A 23964-nucleotide genomic window follows, 5' to 3' on the forward strand; every position below is an offset into this window, starting at 1 on the left:
TTCGTCTTCGTCTTTTCTCTCGCTTTCTGCGATGGACGGACGAGATTCTACTTGCTGTCAGCGGGCGCTGGGAGAGACGGTCGATGAACTGGCTTGTTTGACTTAGCTACGGTTGGTGAGTGGGAAAAGACGAGACGGCTGCGGTGGTGCGACTACTTGTTTATCTTCACATGCTAATCGGTTATATGGCTTTTTCTTTTAGTTGTTGATAACTTGCAACATCTTGACTTTTGCCCCTCGTCGGCCTCCTTTTTACTTCTTCTTCCCCGTAGTGAGGACGACTCGATAGCCGCGAGATAGCATAGCGGGCTGGACGCCGGTTAGGAAAGAGATAAAAGCAGCCATGTTGGACCTAGAAAAGCAGTTCCTCTTCGTATGTATTGATAACACACCGGATGGTAGAATGAAAGCAAGCATAAAGGAGTGTACTTGGCTAACAGGCTTATTACATAGTATGGGGCATACCACCATCATCCAGTGAGTGTTCTGCTCTTTACCTAGATAGAGGTAGAGAAAACAAGGATGCTAACGGGCTGGTCAAAAGGTGAACATACTTATCCATATCACCTGTGTGCCAATTATAATGCTCTGCACGCTGCTACTGGTGGGTTCTCTTACATACTATTCTGATATATAATACCCCCTATCATAACGGGTGGTTGTGTATGTGCTCATGCTCTATATACTCACTGTGTATAAAACAGGTGGGGAGTGCCGGACCACTGTTCTATGTGCCAGAGGCCATCAGCATCCAACACCTGCCTGCCAACGGCGGGACGATAGCAGCGTTCGTCTACCTGATGCTGTACATTCTGATGGAGCCCGTAGCCGGCGCCCTTCTGGCACCGCTGCTGCTGAGCGGGACAGCGTACATGAACTACCTCCACGCTGCCTACGGCGCAACGGCCGTGTACTGGTCCCTGGCCGTGCAAGGCGTCGCCTGGATCCTGCAGTTTGTCGGCCACGGCGTGTTCGAGGGCCGAGCCCCGGCGCTGCTCGACAACCTGGTGCAGGCCCTGTTCCTCGCGCCCTTCTTCGTCTGGCTCGAGGTGCTCTTCTACCTGGGCTACCGTCCCGAGCTCAAGTCGCGCATCGACACTGCCGTAGCCAAGGAGATCGCCAAATTCAACAAGGAGAAGGCTGAGAAGGCCAAATCCAAGTAGACTCTCTTTTTCTGTCCGGTGTCCTCTTATCCCACATCTCTCTTTGATTCTTGTTTCTTCCTGCGTCGTCGTTGTTCGTGTTCTACTCTTTTTTATATCAATCGTCAAGCCTGTAGATTAGTTTTTATATCCCATAATACACGCCAATACCGTATTGTCAGCTCGCCCTTCCGGTTCTTCCCGCAGCAGCATCGCAGCCATCCACCGTCTTCTCGACGCCTAACAACATCCAGTTTGTGTCTGCCTGTATCTAGCTATCAACATCTCCTCGAATACAACTTCGCTGCCCAAAATTACCGCCGCCATCACTCTGCTATCGCCGTCGTTGCGCTGTGCTGTCTCTGAAATTCGCGGTCTCGGCAACTCCCGCTTGTGGCCTAGCGCGCTTCAGAAACTCCAAGCTTGTTCTTTTCTCTCGCCGTCCACAAACTTCAACCTCAACTTCTCTTCTTCCTCTTCCTCTTCTTCCTCTTCTTCCTCTGCTTCAACCGCTTCAGCCATTGCGCGCCTTCTCGCACGTCTTCCCCATCTCTACTCCTTCATCCCTCGTCCACAATGTTCAGAAGTGCTCTACGGCAGTCGAGCCGCTCCGTGACGGCCGTCTCCGCCGCTGGCAGAGTCTCCGCTGTAAGAGTTTTCCCCTTCTCCCAACGTCAGGCCGTCAACCTCTGCAGCCGCCTCTCGCCCGAACAACGCCCAATTCCATCCTCAATCGCACGGATAAGAGCCATTGAGCTCGCCGGAGCGATGGGTTCGATGGCCTCGTCGGCTTTTTGATGGCGTTGGCAGCTTGGTTTTGCTTGGTTGTAGTTGTTGTCGAAAGTTATTTGCTGACCCGAGAGGTTTGCTCTGCCTGCAGTCCGAGCCGGTACTCCCAGCCCCTTGGCCTCTGTGTCCAAGCAAGTCAGATCCTATGCCGCTGAGGCTAAGCCAGCTCCTACTGAGGTCTCCTCCATCCTCGAGCAGAGAATTCGCGGTGTCCAGGAGGAGGCTGGTCTCGCCGAGACTGGTCGTGTCCTTTCCGTCGGGTAAGTCGGACCTACTGCCACAAGCCATTGAGCTGGCTCAATGGGGATAAACACTTGTGTTTGCTTGTTGACGCTACTCGATGTTGACGACGATGCTAATTTCTCGGTTGATAGTGACGGTATCGCCCGTGTCCATGGTATGCACAACGTCCAGGCCGAGGAGCTTGTCGAGTAAGTTTCATCTCGATATACGAACTTTTTTCTCCCATCATCAAAACTAACATCAATTCACAGGTTCGCCTCCGGTGTCAAGGGAATGTGCATGAACTTGGAAGCCGGCCAAGTCGGTGTCGTGCTTTTCGGTTCTGACCGTCTCGTCAAGGAGGGTGAGACCGTCAAGCGTACCGGAGAGATTGTAAGTTTTGATATTGGCCACCTATGCATTGAGTATCGTCGTCTCGATGCTAACACGTCCACCAGGTTGATGTCCCAGTCGGTCCCGAGCTTTTGGGCCGTGTTGTTGATGCCCTTGGTAACCCAATTGATGGAAAGGGCCCCATCAAGGCTACTGAGAAGCGCCGTGCTCAGCTCAAGGCCCCAGGTATCTTGCCACGAAAGTCCGTCAACCAGCCCGTCCAGACTGGTATGAAGTGTGTCGACTCCATGGTGCCAATTGGTCGTGGTCAGCGTGAGTTGATCATTGGTGATCGTCAGACTGGAAAGACTGCCGTTGCCCTTGACACCATGCTCAACCAGAAGCGATGGAACTCTTCCAACGACGAGACCAAGAAGCTCTACTGTGTCTACGTTGCCGTTGGCCAGAAGCGATCCACCGTCGCTCAGCTCGTCAAGACCCTTGAGGAGAACGATGCCATGAAGTACTCCATCATCGTTGCTGCCACTGCCTCTGAGGCCGCTCCTCTCCAGTACATTGCTCCCTTCACCGGTTGTGCTATGGGTGAGTGGTTCCGTGACAACGGCCGCCACGCCCTTATCATCTACGACGATCTCTCCAAGCAGGCCGTCGCCTACCGTCAGATGTCCCTTCTGCTTCGTCGTCCCCCAGGTCGTGAGGCTTACCCCGGAGAGTACGTCAATTCCTAATATTCTGTCACGTTTCTATATGTTCAAAAGCTAACTTGAATAGCGTCTTCTACCTCCACTCTCGTCTTCTCGAGCGTGCTGCCAAGCTGAACGACCACCACAAGGGTGGCTCTCTCACTGCCCTTCCCGTCATTGAGACCCAGGGTGGTGATGTGTCCGCCTATATCCCAACCAACGTCATTTCCATCACTGACGGCCAGATCTTCTTGGAGTCCGAACTTTTCTACAAGGGTATCCGACCAGCCATTAACGTCGGTCTTTCCGTCTCCCGTGTCGGTTCCGCTGCTCAGCTTAAGGCCATGAAGCAAGTCGCTGGTTCCCTCAAGCTCTTCTTGGCCCAGTACCGTGAAGTCGCTGCCTTCGCCCAGTTCGGTTCCGATCTTGACGCCTCCACCAAGCAGACCCTTAACCGTGGTCTCCGTCTCACTGAGCTTCTCAAGCAGAAGCAGTACCAGCCCATGGCCGTCAACGAGATGGTCCCACTTATCTTCGCTGGTGTCAACGGTCTCCTCGACAACATCCCCGTCGAGAAGATCCTCCCCTGGGAGGCTGACTTCCTCGCCCACCTCCGCTCTAACGAGCCCGAGATTCTCGCCACCATCGAGAAGGAGGGCCAGATCAGCAAGGACCTTGAGGCCCAGATCCGCGACTGCATCGTCGCCTTCAACAAGAGCTTCTCTTAGAGTTAACCTGTACAACAAGACAAACAAACCGTCCATGTGTGTGATGTGATGTGTGTGGGCATGCATGTGGCATTTGGTCATCCCTCAAATTCCCCTTCTCGTTTTCCCTGACTCTATGTATAGAAAGATAGCTTGTGTAAAATCTCGAGATCAGAAAACACTTATCCCGCTCTAGTCAGAAATTCCATTTGTAATTTTGTCGCTGTTCAACTATTTGGTTTCCTGGCCCGCATTTCCTATGTCTTTCCTACGCCTTTTTCTTCTACGCCCGCTTGTACTACCAATTTCAAAATGATTTAGACCGAGATCGATGCCACTCATCTTTATATCATGACCAATATAAATCCCACTCCCTTGAATTAATTTGTCATCTCCATCCAATGACATCTACCGGTCTATATTTATCTTACAAGGCATACTTAATGATATAGTTAGAGTCATCGTCATTTTCTCCATAGTTCACTAAATATAAAAAATAAAGAGGAAAACTCAATTAAAAAATTTACTTCTGCGAGTTTCTTCCCTTCGTAGCAAGATTATATCCTCGACAAGCAATCTACCTATTTCACCTTGGAATATCCTATTACTGTACCTCTTCACCATGCCCACGGAACCTGAAAGCGGCCCGGCATCATGCAAAGTCGTCCTTGCGGCCTCTGTCGCCCGCGGACTGCTGGCCGAAGTCACAGAGGGGCGAAAAGCGCTGGAGAAACCACCCCACCTCGTTGGATTCCTTGCGAACACTGACCCTGCGGCGCGAATGTATGCGAATTGGACGGAGAAGACATGCAAGGAGAAGTAAGTATCTCTGTTGTTGTCTGTTTGATATCTCTCGGTATGCTGCACCTGCACTGCATTGCTCGCGTGCGCATATCTAGCCTCGGCCGCATATACACATCTACCTCTACACCACAGGGAAAAAAAGCTAACAAGTCGAAATCAACAGTGGATTCCGCTATACCTGCCGAGAAGTAAGCAAAGATGACATCGAAGACGCTATCATCGCCGCAAACGCCGATGACGATGTAGACGGTATAATGGTATACTACCCCATCTTCAACAACCGTCAAGACCAATACCTGCAACAAATCGTCGACATAAGTAAAGACGTCGAGGGCCTGAGCCACAGATACATCTTCAACATGTACCAGAACATTCGTTTCCTAGATGGCGATCAGCAGCAAAAGTCCATATTACCATGCACGCCTCTTGCGGTTATCAAAATCCTAGAATACTTACAGATCTACAACACTATACTACCGTACGGCAACAGGCTGTTTGGACATACGATTTGTGTAGTTAATCGGTCTGAGGTTGTAGGGAGACCACTTGCGGCGTTGTTGGCGAATGATGGTGCGCTGGTATATAGCGTCGATATCACTGGTGTGCAGAAGTTTACGCGTGGAGAAGGGCTCAAGAAGCGCAGACATGAGGTTGAAGATATGGAAGGGTGGACGTTGAAGGATGCTGTGCCGCATTGTGATGTGGTTGTTTCTGGTGTTCCGGGAGAGGCATTCAAGTTTGACGAGAGCTTGCTTAGACCTGGCGCGGTTTGTATAAATTTCTCCAGCGAGAAGGTATGTTTTCCTGATGTTTCCACATGATGGCTCAATGCTGATGCGTGGATTGGCTGTAGAATTTTACTCCTGCTATTAAGGAGAAGGCATCGATATATGTTCCGGCAATTGGAAAAGTCACCATTGTTGTTCTTCTTCGAAACCTCTTGGTGAGTTTCTTATCCAAGTCCTTTCTTATATCTGGTTGGGTATCAATTTCTAATCAATATCAACAATTTCAGAGACTTGCTCAGAACCGAAAGCCAGAAGGCGGCCATCCAGCTGATGCAGTTGAGAAGCCTGGTACTCTCGAAGGCACCACCAATGCATCAAGTTGAGCGTTAGTCCGTTATTCAGGGTATGGGGATAATTTAGTTTAAAAAGGTATAGATCAAAAAGGTTCCAAAAATGAATTACTTTATTATGTATTCATAAATCGAGCTGTCTAAGGCCGAAGACAAGCTATTTTGGGGTATCTTTTTCAGCTTGACTTCGTTGACGGTTTGCAACAATTCTGCTCTCTTGTAAAGGTGAATTACGCAGACAAACTAAGTCACCCATGAACGAACAGAGTATCATTGTCTTTAAATTTTCTGCCTGTATATTGAACAACTTATTCCATTTCTTGCACTCACAATCTCTGGCGTTATTTAGAGGGGCCTTCTAACGAGCATAGCTGTACAAGCTTTATCTCACTCTTGAGCCATTCTGAAAATGGTTCAAAGTGTAGGGTACCGTCTGCTGAAAACCACTTGGAAAAGGGAGCCTCGATTGTCTTCTCTTGTACAACTTGTCCAGAGGGAGAGGTGTGTCGGAAGTGAAGCTTGTATGTCGAGGATAATTTCTTCGAATGAGACGATATTTGAAGCTGTTGCATAGGCCATGTTAGACATGTAATCAACGTTAGGGAATTTAGGGCATAATTACCGTTTCTCCTTTTGCTGTGGTGCCTTCGAACACCTGTCTGTTCTCAACTAGCGCTATCCATCCGGTGTATACAGTGTTTAGTATAAAATATGCTATTACAGCATATAACATCCATGGCGCGGTGAACTCCCAGCCCTTCATGTAGTCAAAGTAGAAAGAGACTCCAGCGATTGAGACAGCGGAATAGCCTATCATAAGGCGGATATCTGATTTTGTGTTGCTTGCGACGAATCTGTTAGGCTTAGGGAGGCCAAGGGTGAGATATGTTGTAATAGCATCGTCGGAGGTATTCTTGAGCTCTAAGCACATGTTAGCTGGCTGATCTTTAGGAAATCGAAGGCATAGTGTTTCTAAGGCTTTCTTAGATTCGACAGTCAGGCACGTACCAGCAGAGGCGTAGACGGGAACCGGTACGGGAGAATTGAGCGGCATTTTGAAGATAATTTCACAATTAGCCGTAGAATCTTTGAGCAAGCGCTATACAGAGACCCGATCCTCTCTCAGAAGTATATAAAAGTCAAGCTGTATCTTGGTTAAAGCTGAACGTATAGCAGGTACAAGATAGAGCTACCGTGTTCACTTTGAAGTCTGGCGTAGGAAAGCTATTGAAACGCTGGAAAATAGCAACTGCGCTATAACAAATCGTATAAATATATTGCTCTGCCAGCACAAGTCAAAGCCAACAAGTTGTCCGCTATGCTACTGTGTGTCTGTCCATCTAGAAGAGCAAACTGGCATCATCGACTTTGGCGAGTGTCTATCACGTGACGCTGCTTTTTGGCGCGGCCCGTCGTGGATCTGCAAGCTTATCGTGAAGTCGAACGAACTTGATGTGCCTTTCAAGAAGACATTCCCAGGGACAAGTTTATAGGCGGTTAACATGGCTGCTCAAGGCCTGGATCAGACGATCCTGCGGGATCCAGCTCTTTTGTATGCTTCACCTCTGTTTCTAGGCTACTAATGATGCTGATTGTTGCGCAGTTACTGGATCCTGGCACCTATCTCAGTGGTCATGGTGTGTTATTCCGGTCCCATCCACTCAGTAAGGAGCTCTGGCTAATTCAAATAAATTAATAGATACTCACTGGTATCCTCCGCCATTATGCCACGATCTTAATGACCAGCTCGCCTAAACCAGCTACGTCCCTGGCCGAATTCCGGGAACGGCTTGCTCTCTTTCGCGGTGTCAACCTACGTACCAATGCATCGGCCGTCCTTACTCCCTCGAGCCTAGCATCTCGAAAAGCGTATCTTATCAACGCTTATAAGACCGGTGCCTTCTTGAAAGACCCTGAAAATCGTGGCGCTGGTGCACCAAACCCAATGACGGACCCCGCTGGCATGGATGCAATGATGGGAATGATGAAGGGGAATATGGCTATGATGATCCCACAGACCCTTATCATGTCATGGATTAACGCCTTCTTCTCTGGATTTGTTATATGTGAGACATCCTTCGCAAGAGAGAATACGGGCATTACAGAAGTAGGAGATTGAACTAACTTCATACTCCTAATATAGTAAAACTCCCATTCCCATTGACCATCCGGTTCAAGTCCATGCTCCAGTCTGGTGTCATGACCCGTGATCTTGATGTCAGATGGGTCTCCAGTTTATCCTGGTACTTTTTGAACTTGTTTGGCCTCCAGTCCGTTTTTGGGTTTATCTTAGGAAGTGACAATTGTAAGCTCACACCCTTAGTAATTCGATTGTGCTCTCTAACAGTTTGAGCAGCCGCCGGTCAAGTGATGCAGCAGGTGGGAGTAACGAACCCTGCCGTGAACCCCTTCCAACCTGGTCAGGATCCAGAGAAAATTTTCCAGGGAGAGGCTGAGAACATCGAGGTGATGGAGCATTACTGTATTTTGGACGGAATCGAAGAGCGGATACTACAGAAGGCGTCGTAAAAGTCATGTTGGGGCTCCTTTACCGCTGCAGGACTTGAGAAATCCTTCAACTTGGAGAAGTATGCTTTGTTTAAAAAAGACCTGAATTGATACCACAACTAAATATATTCCATGCACCCCGAAATGCCAGCCAATAATAGCATATACCTACATATCAGAAAATTACCATCATTCATATCATACCCAGAGATGCAAAAAAAAGTTTCACAAGTAGTTGAGAACTCCATTGATAACCCAAACTTCGCCATTAGCGACCTGGGGAATTATGTCTTCAACCTCAATATTGCCAGGGTGAATCTGCTCAACGGTTAGAAGCTGCTACACAAGAAGCTGGCCTATAGTCTCATGACTTACGTATTTCTTTCCATCCTTCTCTTCCCAGAAAATCTTCCCACCCCCCAGAGTTTGAATTTCCTTGCCAGCTTCCCAAGAGCCCTGTGGTATCAAATGAGCGGAGATGAACTTCTCCAAGTTCTGGTTTGCTCGTTTCTTCCCGGATTCTCCCTCGTACGCATTCTGAACTCCAAAGGTTGCATATTCACTTGGGTTCTCCCATGGTTTATGGGGTAAGCCCTGGACAGCAACATTATTCGGGGCTAAAACTATCGTATCCTGGCTATCATTGTCCAGACGGTTTGAAATATTTTCATCATCTCGGGTCATGGAGGCGAAAATGTTAGCTTCTCGAGTCTTTCCCAGGATATCCGAAACGCGGACACTGCTCCTAGCAGCTTCTTTAGAGGGAGGCATGACGAAGTGCGGTACAGCGTCAGGGTCTTCAAGAGGGCTCCAGTTGAGTCTGTCGATATTGTCCCGCTCTGGATCGAGGTTCTTCGGGCTTCTATAATCTCGCGGAAGTAGTCGCCGTCTAGATAGGATGGGAGGATTCCAATGCGAGGAACACACTACAAGCAAAGACGTCAACGCAAGAAGTGTAGAGAGAGTGACTATTTTCATAGCGGGCAGCAAGATTTAAGTAGACATATTTCTAAACCGGTTTCGGGACTGTGTCTGGTATGACATGAACGATATTCAAATCCTCAACATCGCCGTCGTCGCTATTTTGATGCAGCGAGTTTAAGGTTTATATGACGTCAGCAGGTTAGTTATAGTCACGTGTAGAGATCGCGGGACTACTGTTACACGTGATCTTATCGATAAGAACCTTTAACTCAAAAGATAAACCGCAAGTGGGAAAATATTTGGACATCGTTATATGAAAAGAAAGTGAAAGCAAGACGAAGACGGGCGGTGGACAATATGGCTGAGTTACAGGACTTCATGCTGGTGGCCGAAAAGGACCGGGATGAGGCAATGCGGATAGCTAGCATTGTTGCGTCAAGTGAGTTCCGTGTGTGAGACTCTTATCGTGGTTCATAGCTAATTTGCGACTCTCGGAACCAAGAGCTTGAGAGCAAGCAGACTACGCTGATAAACATTGTGAAGTCATTGGGGGAATATATCAATGATGAAGACGCTAGCATCCGTGGAAAGGCTGTATCCTACCTAACGGCGGTGATAATAGCTCTTCCGGAGACATACCTGAGCCGACAACAAATACAAGTTCTCACGACCTTCTTTTGTGCCCGGATTGAAGATGGCGGTGCTATCACTGGCTTGCGCACCCTTCATGGGATGGAACGATTTGATAAATCCATGGCTCAAGATACATTTCGGGCGTAAGTGCATTGCGTTACGACTGCGATTTAATAGCCAAGATACTCATTATGATCATAGCATTTATCAACACTCCGCCGAATTTAGAGCCCGCCCACAGTCACAGAGATTGCAAGTCCTTCATCTTCTAAATGAATTGATGGCAAAACGTCGAGAAGGTATCTTATCTTACCCATAATATTATAAATTGGAGCTGGGCTGATGAACCATAGCCATGCGCGAGATAAATGATGAGTCACTTATAGGGATCGTGGATCTTGTCAGCGGAGAGCGAGATCCCCGCAATCTCATGATTGTTTTCTCTATTCTCAAGGTGCTGATGATGGAGTGGGATATATCAGGACATACTCAGGTAATGTCATATTGTTGACATTGGTAACATTGACTGACGTTTACTGACACACTCGATTATGCATAGGATCTGTTTGATGCTGCTTATAATTATTTCCCAATAACGTTTAGACCTCCTCCAAATGATCCATACGGTGTAACTGCCCAGGATCTGAAAGACCGACTACAGGCTTGCATAACATCCACGCCCCTTTTTGCCCCATATGCTTTCCCGGCCTTACTAGACAAGTTAGACTCAACATCAGCCAATGTAAAGGTAAAATTTAACATCTCTATACCCTTATCTCATTTATCCCATCACCTATGGCTAAATATTTTCTAGCGTGATGCTTTGAAAGCACTCAATGGATGTATTGAATCATACAGTTCCGCAACCTTAACCCGGTATTCTCTTACTATTTGGGACTGTCTCAAGTTTGAAATACTCAACGCACAGGACGAAATTCTTCCTGCAGAAGCTCTGCGGGTGCTACATGCTTTAGCTTCTAGGCTCCCTATATCATCAGTTAATGGCGTCAATAAATCACCGCTTGCACAGTTCCTAAAACCAGTTACAAACGAATGCATTGATCAGCTACGAGAGCCATTGCAGAAACAGGCGAAGCCAGCACGCCAGATTTTGAGCTCATTATCATCTGCATCTGCACCTTCATATACTCTAATAACCGAGTCCGTTATTCGTCAATTGATCAACATTTACCAAAATGCCGATGCCATTTCGAAACAACGCGAGATTCTAGAAACCTTTATCGAACTCTTCAAGTCAGCAGTAACGGTCTTTGGAACTTGGACCACTGCTACATCTGATTCGAGCCTTCCAAACCCGCTTACCTCATACAAAGATGGCCTTACGGAAATATTCAGTAAATCCTTAATGGGTTCCGCAGAAGATGAAACCTCATTCAGGCTCTCGGCCTTGAAAGGGCTTACAGAACTCTCTCTCCTACCGAATTTCCTTGAGGATAATGAGATTGGCCTTTTTGTTCAGTATTTCAATGATATCCTCCTCCGTGAACGGACTTCTGCGCAGGAAGAATTGCATAGAGAAACCATCAATGCTTTGGCGAAGATGTCAAAAAACAAACCACAGCTTATCATTGATATCACTTTCCCTGCAATTTTAGCAACTCTACCTGATACGGTAAATGGAAATGACGAGACCTACCTACATTCCCTCGATAGCCTGGCCCGAATAAGTACGGAAAAGGAGGTGTTTAATACGCTTGTTAGGAGGTTACTCAGCAAGTTGGATGTTGTGACCAGCTCCACTGACGGAAGCTCTTCAACTTATACCGCTGCTATACTAACGACAATCCTATATGCAATGGAACATCGCCAGGACCTAGAAAACGACCCGAACTTGAACTTCTACTACGAGAAGATTGTCCGATCTCTGTGTCGCTGCATTGCTAAAGCGTCTACAACGGGAGATTCGGCTCTAAATCACCCGCGGGTACTAGATGCCTTAGGTCGACTTTGCAACCTGATCATCCAGTACCTACCGCGAGCTACGCAGGAAGAGGCGTGTAGAAATATATATGCATTGTTTACAACCGAAGAAGAATTTACCCCGGCTCTATTTTTAGAGAAGTCGACAACTCTCCCGCAAAAACAGATGATAATTATCTCAACCTATATCCTTGCCGCGTTGCCGAAAGATATATCACCACTTCCATATACGAGCACCGGGATCGAACCCCTTTTGCGGAAAACTATAAAAGCCTCAATATCAGAGGAATCTGATCCGTCGACCCAGCTAGCCTTAGCCCGCCATGTTGCACTCCTAGCTAACAAATTCCTTTCTAAGGAGGAGGTCCAGTGTGCTTCAGATATCTTATTCTCACTAATACCGCCGTCATCATCTACAGCTCTATTACAACAAACTATTCGGACCATTTTCTGGCTATCCAAAGCTTTAATTCTCCGGCTAGCTCCCTCAACCATCCAGATCCTAACCTCGCTGTTAGATCTACTGGATTCTCCCGACCCAAAGACTAGTGAGCTTTGCGCCAGGGGCTTTAGTATGCTCCTGTCTGAAGACAGTATCCTTAATGTTAAAAATGGAGCTACCATTCGTCTTCTTGTCAAACAAAAAGTTTTCACAACTGTGATCCCTTTGATATCTGCTCGAGTCCATGACGCCAATATATCCGCTACTGCGCACGATGAATCATCATTAAGAAAATCTCATTCCAAAGAGTCGTATCTTACTGCTCTATCTGGTCTCCTATCCACTATACCTTCGTCTCTGGTAATGACTAAGTTACCAACACTCTTACCCCTTTTACTTCAAACGCTCGACTTAAATCCCGCTGCTGATACCTCATCCGCCGAACCATCACCCACAACCAGCAGCAACATCAAATCCGCTACACTCAAAACACTGGCAATTGTCATTCATGAAAACGGGGTCCAGGTGATAAATGAGATTGGCTACGTGGAAGATCTCGTCACTCGCCTTTTACGGGCGGCAACAATACATAGAAAAAATGGAATTGATATACATGTTGAGAAAACTGCGGATTCATCAACATCGAAGAAAACTAGTGCCAGCGATACCAGTAACCCAGCGAAAGTTCGAACACAGTCTCTTCAATGCCTAACTCTGCTTGCCAATAACCCTGTTGGCCAAAGTGTTGAAGGAGAAAATAAAAGGTCACTGTCTACAGTGTCTCCCTTATTACGGCTAAAAAATAACGTGCTCAGGGATTTGCTGTGTGTACTGGATGACCCTAAGCGGGATGTTCGTAAGGCTGCCGTCGATGCACGAGCAGCATGGCTAAGAAATGCTGAAGACGAAGCAAATAATGACGATGTTTAGGAAGCAAACTTCCAAAAAACAATACTACCATTTGCTATGTTCATAAAAGACATTAAGGTTTCTATACATTTTGCTTTTGTTTATTTTCCAGCTGTTATCTTTTTCGACTTCGTCTTCCTATCAAAAGTTGAATAGATACCTGTTAGAATCCTTGAGTAACAGCTTTGTATTCTCATAGCAAACTATTCTTTAACTAACTATGACATTGAATAATAGTAGGCAGTTGTAGTCAAGAGGGAATAACCATGGAAATAACTTTTCGGGGCAAGCCATCATACCCTAGAACAACTTAAGTTTTATCTATGAATAGAATAATTTTATTCTATGCAGCTAGGAGTAACGATAGCATTGTTGGTCAGTTACCAATAAGGGATCAGGTCATCCTGGGTTGGGGTAACGCTCTTGGTAGTGTAATCAGATCTGTCTTTACCACCCTCTGTCTGGGAGAAAACAAACGGGCCAACCCCAGCAGAAGCTAGTGGAGATGGGTATTTATCTTGGATGAAATTGGCAGGTGTATAATTAGCCCAACCAACTACATCAACCTTCTCCACAACCTTTCTTGCAACGCGAAATAGGCTACCGATTCCAGAGGAGCCGATGGTTCGCTCTGCTTTTGTCAAGAATTCTTCTGGCCGGTCAGTCTCAGTAATGTTTCCCCCGAGGTGTGATTCAATACCAAGTAAGTCGTCAGAGCGCCATGAGTCGACACGTTCTCCAACGGTAAGGTTCTTGTTTGCTTTGAAGACTTCTTCAATGGCAGGACTGACAATAGATGCCTCATACCATAGTCGAGAGCCTTCAGCCATGGCCTCAGGGCTGATGGAGCGTACACGGATAGCATTTTTATCAGCTGGGTTGTTGCCAGAGATCAATCTCTGGACTTCAGTTATCTGAAGGAACACTGGCTGCTCACTATTGGAACTAGATGACTCCGAGTGGTTGTCAAGTACATACTTGCCAACGTACTTGTGGCGAGTGGTTCGTTTCATCAGAATCTTGGTGATCCGAAGTGCACTATCCTCTGGGACACGAGTAAATATGATAATCCTAGACCGGTTTGGTGGAATATATAAGTTATCGACTATACACTTGACAGTCTCTGGGATTCCACTTTCAGGTGCCGCAGTGTACTCTTGGGACCCCTTAACTGTGGCTCGAAGGTCCCAAATATTCAAAGGAAAATGAACATTTGCAGCTCCTAAGACAACGTCAGGGCGATTAATAGTCACAGCTCCAGACTCGTCCACAACGATGATGATGTCAGCATTATCCTTTGTTTGGCAGTGGAATTCATAGCAAACTTGGCGAGTTGTGGGATCCTGTTCGAAATAATGTTGGGTATCAGTGTCATCCTCAGCGCCAAGATCGAATAAGTAATCGATATCTGTTCCAGAAGTGGTCAAGAATTGGTTAAACACTGTAGTGAGGCCTGGTAGACCGTGCCGTGGTCGAAAGAGAGGATTCCAGGCTTTGAGGTCAAGTGTTCGTCCTGTATGGAGACTGGAAACCGAGTTAGTGAGGATGAGACCCAGTTGAATTTCCACCGACAACGTGCCAGTGAAGTATTGAACAGCATCGAGGACAGGCTTAAGACAGCCAAAAAGGTCTTTCACATTGTTAGTATCAATAGTTTCCTTCATAGTGAGTTTTGCCTTTTTCCACTGGCTGGGTTCAGGAGCTTGAGCCGGTTTGGATGGGGGCGGCGTCGGGATAGAACCCCATGCGTCCAAGTAGGCGGCCTGTTTTCTCGCCTTTTGCTCGGCTTTTGTCTCACTTTTGGCAGTAACCGCTGGAGCTGGTGTCTTTTGCCCCATAACGCGGTGGAAGACCCTAGTAGTTTGTTCCCCATCTATGATCCTAGGCGCACGGCGTTCAAAAGCACTAGAGGATTCCATAGTGGAGAGTTTTAGCTTGCGGAGTCTTTCTTCATTTGACTCAATATCTCCTGCAGGATCTCGCTTTTCTTCAGTAGGCTGCTCTAGAGAGTCGATTGTTCCGGTAGTCCCAGGAGATGCATCGACCGAAGGCCCAACCACAGACGAGTCTAATCTAGGTTTTAGTGGAATCAATGTTTGAGAAAATGGCATTGATCGTATGGAGGAAGCCATGATTTCCGTCGCAGATGTGGATGTATCTATAAGTGTTGGTACTTTTTTCATCGGTTTCCCATGCTCTCTTGGTCGTGTATACATAAGTGGAAATTTGTTTCCTGGTCGACGTGGAGGTGACTTTCTTGGATGGCCATATGCACCAGTATTGAATGAAGCTGGTAGGACGTCCCTAGGAGGAGGGATAGATGCTTGTTGTGAGGTTTCTTTGGTGGGCCTCACAGTAACAGTCGTTCCGGCAACAGGCTTTTTGTTTCTTTTCTCGACGGCTGGCTGCTCAATGATAGGTTGCTTTGTAATGGGCTTCGGAAGTGGTTTTTCAACAATCGGCTGCTGAACTTTTGGTACGCCTTGAATATTAGCAGGAGGTAGAGGTTGGCGTCTTTTTAATCCTGAAGGCAATTTGGGTACTTCCACAACTTCAGCAGAAGGTTCAGGAGGAAGAGTACTGTTTGGCTCGGAGACGTTCGTTCCAACAGCACCAGCCTCCACTCCTTCAGTAACCCATCGGTTTACAAAGGATGCCTTCTCGTAGGATAACCAGGGGTGATCAACAATTGGTTCGTCTTCTTGCACGCAGTCCATTTTCAGGGAGGATTTCGCAGCTGGATCTTCTTTTGAGGCAGCGGGTAGTTTGGGAAGAAGCGAGGCATCTCCAAGCTCTTGGAATTTGAAATCGTCCCAGATACGGGTTTGTCCTCGTTGCTGTTCTGGGAGTTGTGGCGGAATGGTGATATTCTTCGGGATTCTCAACTCACGAGACTCTGGATCGATAATCTCCATCACTGTAACGAACATAGTATGTAGGTGATTGATCAATTTAGACTCAGGGCCGTCAACTAAGACACGTCTGGTGGCAGCATCGTTCAAAGACTTGTAGGGAACAATTCGAAGTCTGTACTCCGTAGCATCACCAACATAGAGGATGTTCGCAACTTGAGGGGCCATCATTAGAGACTATATCAAGCATTAGGATATGTATTAGTTATTCAATGATATCAAGCAAGGGACACTTGCCAAGTATGAATGGACGTTGGAGAGCCGTTCCATGGCGTTGTCAGCTTGCCATTGTTCCATGCTAGTGATTCGGATTCTCTTGTTGCTTGCCTCGATGTCCACCTGTGCTCCAGTTGCTTGGGTAATAGCAGTAAGTATAGATCGAGGAGCTTTGACAAAGCAGTCAATAGCTGCTTCATCCTCCTGCCAAAACTTGACTACCACTGGAAGCCTCAGCGCCTCGGGAGGTGGGAGCTGTTCAATAAGTTGATCTTCGTCCCCACAGAGCATCTCTCCACTTTCTTCCTCAGGACCGGCTGGCACAGAGAGTCGGGTGACTTTTGGACACTATCCTCTTTATTAGTTGAGATCAGATAGCCAAATACTAACGAAGTCTTACCTCAAGCAAATCATTTTCTTTTTCCTTCTCAATGAAGCCAGCCAAATACTCGGCAACTGCCGAAGCAGATAAAGACGTACTGCAGTTATCAATGGAAAACGCCTAGTTTATTTCTTGTTAATTCCACTCTGAGAAACTTATATAATAATCCGTAGCTCTTGCACTCACGTCGTGTGCTGACTCGTACTTGCAGAACCCATCAGATCCATGAGGCAAACCCCTATAAAGTGCAAATTAACAAAGCAATTCTCTTCAAATATTCTAACAAAGATGCGCAGTGTGTTTTTTGAGCACGGATTGGTGGTATCTTACTTGAAGAATTTGGTCACTTGGTCGATCTAGAGAGATAGTATCAGCAATATATTCATCGAAAGATTGAGATGTAGACAATTATCACTTACACCGTCGCTTTCAAGCCTCCATATGGAGGCAATCGTCAGTCTGTAACGCGAAGCCATGGCAGCAACGCGTCTTTACACTGGCCTCGAAGCAAAAACGGAGCTCAACCTGTCTTTCTGGCTGGAGATGTAGGGTGTTAGAACTGCTAAAACAGGGGAAAGCCAGGTATCTCAAGGGAATAATACGAGGCAGTAATAGAATAGAGAATGGGACTGGACGTCTAAGCGGGGATATCAATTCTCTTGGTCTTTGACCTCAGGAAGAGAACGGAGCAGAGTAAAACATCAGCAAATCTGATGAGAAAACAGTGACTCGCCAGCATTCACACCCAGAATACGACAGTTCCATTCACTCAAGTCTGAGAAGAAGAATGATGAAGAAGAAGAAGAAGAAGAAGAAGAAGAAGAAGAAGAAGAAGAGTTTTCAGCTTTACCTACTGTCTTTCTGGGTGTTTTGGATGTAGCAGAATAAAGAAGCAAGAGCGGAAATCTGCAGGTGAAACACTGTGCAAGAGCTCAGCAGGAGACAAAACAGTAAAAACAGAAGCAGAAGCAGAAGAAGATAGTACGATAATAGAATGATGAGAGGGAAGAGAAGAAAAATAAGAAGAGAAGAAAGAAGAAGAAGAAGAAACATTGAAGTAGAATTTGGTAGATGTTCTGCTTCACTGTGTTGTGCGTTTAGCGCGACCAAAGGACATCATCGCTAATGTAAATATTGATATCTGATTAACACCTTTAGAGGGCTATAACCAAGATGTATTTAAGCCTTCATGGCATAACTAGTTTATCCTGATAGCTTGATTGAATCAAAGGGCCGGAAGCCTGTTCTGCTACTGGTATAGCCAAAACACCATTCCGGACCACAGGATGGACAGTCTTCATTCTTTCTTCTACGAACATGGGAAATAGGCAAACATCTGGAGTATTTATAGTGTAAAAGGGTTTATATAGATTCCCCAGCCCCTATAAAACCGATGAAGTCGAGTGAAGTCGAATTAAGGCCAGCATTAAAATTAGAGCCTGTGGACCCGTCGGATCGATCTTCCGGATAAACCTTCAGGAACCAGGAACATCGCGGCTGGGCATCGCATTACAAGAAAACACTCAAATGTAGAAGAATATAATACTAAGAGTTTGAATATGAGCAGTACTATCTACCTGTATTCAGGTTGAAGAGATGTAGTAGTAATGCAGCCAAAATGCCAATATCGAAATCACCGGGGAAACTAGACAAGACAGATGTCGAGGAAAATGCAAATAAGAAAACAACGAAAAGGCCGATATCCTCACATAGTTTGCCTTGCCCTGCCATGCTCTTCCTTGTAAATGGGATGCAGAAAGAAAAAGGTATTAAAAAAAGGAGAAAAGGGGAAAGTTACAACTCAGACATCCTCCCTATGACTAGTCTATACCGTTTGTTTCATGCTTTTCCATTCCCCACCAAAAAATGTATCCGTACAGAAGAATCAAAGGAATAAAAACATGAGATCGTGGCTGAGGGAATAGAGTCGAAGATAGTCGAGGTTGGAGTGGGAAGTTAGAGAAGAAGATGGGAAGGGAGATGAAGAGGAAAGACGACTTCCAGGTTGAAATTTAGAGGGTATCCTGGATATTTCTGTCGAATCATATGCTAGGGCAGTCGAATAAGAGGGTGCAGATGCAAATGTGGTTAGAAAGATGAAGGCATCCAATCCATGATAATGGGGCCGAAGGTGAAATATGGGAGAAAAGGTCAAGTAAGATAAGTAGAAATCCAATCCGGGTCCAGTGGTCATGATGGATAATCCGGTCCTACTCCGAACTCCGGCGTCTTGGAATTATGCGAATGAAGCGAATAATGGTAAAAGGTATAAAGAAGAGAAGAAGGAAATCCGATCCAGCGGAACTGATATACACGTCAAACCGGATGATTTGACCGAGACAAAGTAAAGGGCGGAAGTGAAAGCGGCGAAAGGAAGGTGGTGGGAAGGAGGGAGTTATCTGGCGCCTTTCACATTTTGCTTGACGCTGACTACCCATTTCATCTTGTCGGTAGCCTCCCTGGCATCTCTCAGCACCGTATCGACGTCTCGATCGTTCTGTCTTCCTCTCTCCACGAGTCCCTGTAGCACGCCGTCACTGCGCGATTTATACTCTTCATATAACGAGGTCATTCTCTCCGCCCGGTCACGAGCAGCCCGTATCTCGCGGTCCTTTTGTTCGATTATAACGTCCAGTCTACTAAGCTGATTCTGCCGTTCTTGCTCGCGCTTCATTAGCTCGTCAAAGTCCTTCCTGAACATGCTGAAACGGGACTGAAACTCGTTTCTGTCGCGTAGTCGGGCCTGTGAGAGAGCATCATATTGGCATTGAGACCGCTGAGAAATTTCCTGCGCCTCTGCAAAGGCTCGCTGATGCTCTTCGCGCTGCTGTTGGGCAAGCTGGGTGGTTTCTAATGCATCGTTTTCGGCCTTTAGACGTCTATTTTTCTCGCCTTGTGTTTCGGATTTGAGGTCTTCTATTTTCCTGTCTTTGCGTGCGATTGTTATCAGACTTGCTTCGTGGGACTGTTCGGAGCTGCGTAGTCGATCGGTAACGGTCTGTAGTTGTTGTTTTAGCACTTCGTTCATGCGCTGGGCTTCTTCTGCACGGGTTCGGTGGAGGTTGCATTCACGGGTGAGACGGGTGATTTGTTCCTGGAGATTGTGAATGACTCTGCCGGATTTACCGGTCATGGCATGACCGATGGCAGAGGACCACTCCGGGGGCGATGTCGAGGGTAGAATCGAGTCACCGTTGGTAGGCGGAGATATGGGGCCAACTATCGCTCTGTCAGTGTCTGCCTTGCCTATGCGAACAGCGGTAAACAGATCGTGGGGATAGTGTAAACATACGGATGGGCTCGTCTCGCCTGGGGACACCATTGGAGCCGAAAACTGTGCCATTGGCGCCATCGGGCGGAGGGCTATCGAAATAACCGTTGGGCGAGTGCATGTTCAGGTTGGTCTCGACGGCGTCGGGGAGAGTGATCTGGGGCGGTAATTCAAAAGTAGAAGTGGAAGCGGAAGCGGAAGCGGAAGCGGAAGCTGACGATGAGGCTGGAGCTTTGACAATGATCACTGTAGAGTTAGCGCTTGGTCTGCGAAGATGGAGCATCTTTCTGAGCTTCTGGAGAGGCTGTTTCATTGTTCAAGGGCCGGGGATACGCAAGAGAGCGACAGCGCGTGTGTTCTGGTGTTGCGTTCAAGGGAATTGGCCTGGTTGTTTGTGCTGAGGAGGGAGAAAGAGGTGCAGGCGGATAGATGGAAAAGTAGTAAGTGAGTGTAGTACCGCTGGAGCAGTCGAAATCCCACTGCTTTATCTTAGTCAAACGGGCCTGGTAACAACTGCGGTGCTGGTTCATTGTCAGATCGGGCAGCTCATGATGCGCCTTGCTGATGGAAGATGCGGGAGGGGACGGACAGCGTGGGCAGACTGGATCTGGCTGATGCGTTGGCGCCGTATATGCGCGGCCAGAGGTGTATCAAAGAGAGGGTATGCGTGGTGAGTCGAGCGAGACAAACGGGCTGAGATGCCTCCCGGGTGCCTCCTGTTGGCGCTCTCCGTCCGTCTGCAGTGTCATCGACCGCAGTAGCTCGTCGTTCGGTCAGCTCGTTGGCTCGTTAGCTGTTGGATGTCTTGACCTGACGTCGCTCGCTGCGCTGATAAGACGGATTGATTGATATTAATTAATATCGTCGATTTATTAATTTTGTTTACGCCAGAAATCGAGCAGGAGGCTGAGTCAGCGATATTGATGAGTAAGCCGACAGGTCAAGTGACTTGATGACTCAGCAGAGCACCAAATAAAAAATGAAAAAATAAAAATAAAGATGTTGAGAGATGCGCGATTCGAACGCGCGAATCAAAAGAAATCAGGGTAAGAAATACGATTACGTAAGCCTAAACCTGACGCCATAACCACTCGGCCAATCTCCCATTACTTGGGGCATTTTGGGGCGCAGTTGGCCAAGTAGTAGAGGCCTTGCCAAGTGACTATACTACGAAATACACACAGAGAGTAGAGTAGAGAAGAGCAAATAAGAAGGTAAAAACTACAGGCGAAAGCTACTCCTTGTCCCAGTCCATGTCGATGTCAATGTCTTCTGCGCCGACGCATTCCTTGAACTCCCTGGTCTCGACCTCCCTGTCCAATGCCTCGAACAACCGACTCAGATAGACCCTCTCTCCTGGGATGTCCAGGCCAACGTCCATGCCAGAGAAGATGGCCACCTCAAAGCAGGACCGGGCCAGCTTGACGACTGATGGTACCCCGGATCTATACAGATCTTTGAAGCGCTGTCTCCAGAAGAGCCAACGGTCAATGCTAAAGCCTGGCTGGGTAACACCCGCCTGTACCGCAAGGTCACCCGGCAAAGTTATGCTGCTGTCATTATTCTCCTCGCTGCTAATACCACCCTCAGACGCGCGTGCTGCTCTGTAATTCTCGTATGAGAGCCTGACTAGCTTGCTGTTGCTGTGCTTCAGCCAGGCCAGGCACGCCGGTAGGAGGTCGTGGACGGTAGGACAAGCCTTGCCGTCCTGTCCATCCTTTGTTACTGGCCTGTCAGTTTCGAGAGCCTGCTTGAATAGCCACAGTGCACAACGGCTGAGATCCTCCGGACAGATACAGGTAGCACACAACTTTGCTGCCCACACTGCAAGGCTCTCACGCTCCGCTGGTGTGAAGCCCATGGACTCTTTGGTCCATGAATCCTTCACTTCCTGGCCCAGATAGGGTAGATCGATCCATAGCTTCTGTCCGTTGGGCAGCGTCGCTCCCTCTCGTTCCGGGGCAGCCTCTTTGTCTGCCTTATTCTGAGCGAAGACCCCTAGTGCACGGGTTTCTGATACCAAGGTGACAAGCCGGTCGAGTTCGGCACTGGTGGCTGGCGTGATCTTCGCTGCGTGTATGAGCTCATCCCAGATATCATGCAGCTGGCTCTCTATCTCCGCCGCAGCGAAGTCGTCGCTGAAATATCCTCGTCCTATCCCGCCGATGGCGTTGCGGAGGTTTTCCCATGTCTCCTGCGCGTTGGCCGGGTCAGTCTCGTACTCTTTGCGCTTTTCCTCTCGCGTAGAGCTGGGTAGAGCACAGGTTCCGCCGGGACAGTCCATGCTGACGGTAATGTTGGAGTAGATGAAGAAGATGTGCAGGCGGATGGGGTAAAGACAGCTCAATTTTCGGGATATCGGTCGTGACTGCAATCAGCTTGTTCTTGTAGGTAGGAAACTTCGATATGTGTTACACCGCAGGGAGTCAGCAGTAAGCAAACAAACATATGTAGGTGTCGAGGTGAATGGTAAAGAATGACACCAGAGTTGTGAATAATGTCACTTTTTCGAGATGATTAATGAGGATATACAGGTCGTCGTCCTTACCTCACCCAGTTGGAGAAACAGAAAACAAAGCTATCAACAAAGGCAATAAAACACCAACTCCCACCTACCCGTCTACATATCTGCACAGTGAAGGCCGCCCTCATCCTCCTTTGCAGGCTTCCCTACCTGTCCCGTCCTATCAAGTGCATTTCCACCAAAAGATGCTGCTGATCTTATGGAGTGACATTCATTTCCCGACGATAAAGGGCCTGAACGTTTGACTACCAATTGCAAGTTCTCCCGCATTCCGTTGTTTTGCATACTCATGACATACTGACATACGAATAGTTGAGCAGTTCTGTATGATAGTCGGATGGGAGTACAATGGCGGGGATATGGACACGCATATCCTTGATATCAGAGCACAGTTGTTATCAATTTGATAATTTGGTATCTCCTCAATTCGGCATTCGTTAGCCCGAACTTCTCTCAAGTTATACCAAAAGGTCGAGTTCCTCTATTCTTTCCACCTTTTGTTTAGGGAACCATGGAGATATTCGTCCGGTAGTCAAATCCCGAGGTATGGGAGGACGGATAATGTATGAATCCTTCGGTAATATCTCACACAACTGAGCTGGAGCGACACGTATCTCCTACGGATGATATGGCCTCCAAGCTCATTATACCACATCGAGCAGTTACACCGTGAAAGAGGGGAATGGACGGTGGTAGTCAGCAATATATATCTGGTTGCCTTCAGATATAAAAAGCCGTCACCTACCACCACCATCTATGCCATCTTGATCACTGGGTTTGCCATTCAAATAAAAACATAGTCAAAAAGGGCCATTCAAACCATCAAAACCTGTAAAAATGAAGTTCAATCTTGTCCTTCTTGCAGCCTTCCTAGCTGCCCCCATCCTCGCCAATACTACCCCAGAAGTCCGTGAAGCTGTCGACCTTGCTGACCGCGACATGTCTGCCGTTGACGAAGGGAATGAGCTCACGGCCAGAAAGGTGCGTATCCACATTCCCCAGCGGTGCTAGTTCATTGATACCATGATGATATGCTAACACGGACAATCGCAGAGATGCATTGGAAGATGCAATAAGAACGGGTGCCACTGCACCAGGCCGGTGAGAGTGTGTCCATGCAACCGAGTGGGTGCCAGGTGTGTCTGCCGCTAGCACACGGGATATAATCTCGACCATTCATCGCTAGTGATGGGTCTATCTTGGGTATTTCCTATGTCTGAGCAATGTGTGGACGCTCTTCTATCCCTAAGCACCGTGCCATACGAGAGTGTGCGGAGGAGCATCTGAGAACTGGTATCAATAGCTGGATTATTGGAAGTGATGCGACAGCATCGGCTTTGTCTGATATCAATGATAATCATAGTTCAATGATGATACATACATCCTGTGCCGTCATTAGCAAGAAGTAAATATATGTAGCCACTGACGGATGGGCGACGCTATGTTTCAGCATTTGGCCGAGTTGGATAATAGTTACGAAAAGGATGCCGTCGCCACCACTATCTAAACTTCCGCTGGATACC

The 23964-nt window shown here is 47.4% G+C and overlaps 11 protein-coding genes and 1 non-coding gene across 12 annotated transcripts; 6 read left to right on the top strand and 6 right to left on the bottom strand.

Moving 5' to 3' along the window:
• Positions 1–343: 343 nt before the first annotated feature.
• Positions 344–1163, top strand: MGYG_05143 (DUF962 domain-containing protein; the record flags this gene model as incomplete). Its single annotated transcript, XM_003172504.1, has 4 exons — positions 344–373; positions 454–477; positions 545–604; positions 705–1163. 4 exons carry the CDS (start codon positions 344–346, stop codon positions 1161–1163), a joined length of 573 nt encoding a protein of 190 aa, XP_003172552.1.
• Positions 1164–1718: 555 nt separating this feature from the next.
• Positions 1719–3918, top strand: MGYG_05144 (ATP synthase subunit alpha; the record flags this gene model as incomplete). The annotated part of the gene is made up of 6 exons (XM_003172505.1): positions 1719–1914; positions 2023–2191; positions 2306–2362; positions 2426–2546; positions 2612–3219; positions 3279–3918. 6 exons carry the CDS (start codon positions 1719–1721, stop codon positions 3916–3918), a joined length of 1791 nt encoding a protein of 596 aa, XP_003172553.1.
• A 601-nt stretch (positions 3919–4519) lies between these two features.
• MGYG_05145 (methylenetetrahydrofolate dehydrogenase) lies at positions 4520–5812 on the top strand (the record flags this gene model as incomplete). The annotated part of the gene is made up of 4 exons (XM_003172506.1): positions 4520–4716; positions 4865–5495; positions 5555–5644; positions 5717–5812. The coding sequence occupies 4 exons, from the start codon at positions 4520–4522 to the stop codon at positions 5810–5812; spliced, it is 1014 nt and encodes a 337-aa protein (XP_003172554.1).
• Positions 5813–6120: 308 nt separating this feature from the next.
• Positions 6121–6833, bottom strand: MGYG_05146 (hypothetical protein; the record flags this gene model as incomplete). Its single annotated transcript, XM_003172507.1, has 3 exons — positions 6121–6342; positions 6402–6700; positions 6788–6833. The coding sequence occupies 3 exons, from the start codon at positions 6831–6833 to the stop codon at positions 6121–6123; spliced, it is 567 nt and encodes a 188-aa protein (XP_003172555.1).
• Positions 6834–7281: 448 nt separating this feature from the next.
• On the top strand, positions 7282–8308 carry MGYG_05147 (hypothetical protein; the record flags this gene model as incomplete). The annotated part of the gene is made up of 5 exons (XM_003172508.1): positions 7282–7331; positions 7383–7416; positions 7479–7845; positions 7923–8084; positions 8136–8308. The coding sequence occupies 5 exons, from the start codon at positions 7282–7284 to the stop codon at positions 8306–8308; spliced, it is 786 nt and encodes a 261-aa protein (XP_003172556.1).
• A 204-nt stretch (positions 8309–8512) lies between these two features.
• Positions 8513–9265, bottom strand: MGYG_05148 (FAS1 domain-containing protein; the record flags this gene model as incomplete). The annotated part of the gene is made up of 2 exons (XM_003172509.1): positions 8513–8563; positions 8663–9265. 2 exons carry the CDS (start codon positions 9263–9265, stop codon positions 8513–8515), a joined length of 654 nt encoding a protein of 217 aa, XP_003172557.1.
• A 934-nt stretch (positions 9266–10199) lies between these two features.
• MGYG_05149 (hypothetical protein) lies at positions 10200–13157 on the top strand (the record flags this gene model as incomplete). The annotated part of the gene is made up of 3 exons (XM_003172510.1): positions 10200–10337; positions 10404–10592; positions 10659–13157. 3 exons carry the CDS (start codon positions 10200–10202, stop codon positions 13155–13157), a joined length of 2826 nt encoding a protein of 941 aa, XP_003172558.1.
• Positions 13158–13516: 359 nt separating this feature from the next.
• MGYG_05150 (hypothetical protein) lies at positions 13517–17122 on the bottom strand (the record flags this gene model as incomplete). Its single annotated transcript, XM_003172511.1, has 6 exons — positions 13517–16225; positions 16280–16612; positions 16665–16766; positions 16833–16884; positions 16977–17002; positions 17066–17122. The coding sequence occupies 6 exons, from the start codon at positions 17120–17122 to the stop codon at positions 13517–13519; spliced, it is 3279 nt and encodes a 1092-aa protein (XP_003172559.1).
• Positions 17123–19041: 1919 nt separating this feature from the next.
• Positions 19042–20230, bottom strand: MGYG_05151 (hypothetical protein; the record flags this gene model as incomplete). The annotated part of the gene is made up of 2 exons (XM_003172512.1): positions 19042–19892; positions 19939–20230. The coding sequence occupies 2 exons, from the start codon at positions 20228–20230 to the stop codon at positions 19042–19044; spliced, it is 1143 nt and encodes a 380-aa protein (XP_003172560.1).
• Positions 20231–20920: 690 nt separating this feature from the next.
• On the bottom strand, positions 20921–21022 carry MGYG_10550. Its single transcript has one exon. It is a non-coding gene; the product is annotated as a tRNA-Leu (tRNA).
• Positions 21023–21151: 129 nt separating this feature from the next.
• MGYG_05152 (hypothetical protein) lies at positions 21152–22201 on the bottom strand (the record flags this gene model as incomplete). The annotated part of the gene is made up of 1 exon (XM_003172513.1): positions 21152–22201. The coding sequence occupies one exon, from the start codon at positions 22199–22201 to the stop codon at positions 21152–21154; it is 1050 nt and encodes a 349-aa protein (XP_003172561.1).
• A 1077-nt stretch (positions 22202–23278) lies between these two features.
• MGYG_05154 (hypothetical protein) lies at positions 23279–23850 on the top strand (the record flags this gene model as incomplete). The annotated part of the gene is made up of 2 exons (XM_003172514.1): positions 23279–23422; positions 23692–23850. The coding sequence occupies 2 exons, from the start codon at positions 23279–23281 to the stop codon at positions 23848–23850; spliced, it is 303 nt and encodes a 100-aa protein (XP_003172562.1).
• Between the last annotated feature and the right edge of the window lie 114 nt (positions 23851–23964).

This window comes from Nannizzia gypsea, genomic scaffold (genome assembly GCF_000150975.2).
Source record: "Nannizzia gypsea CBS 118893 supercont1.4 genomic scaffold, whole genome shotgun sequence".
Lineage (NCBI taxonomy): Eukaryota > Fungi > Ascomycota > Eurotiomycetes > Onygenales > Arthrodermataceae > Nannizzia > Nannizzia gypsea.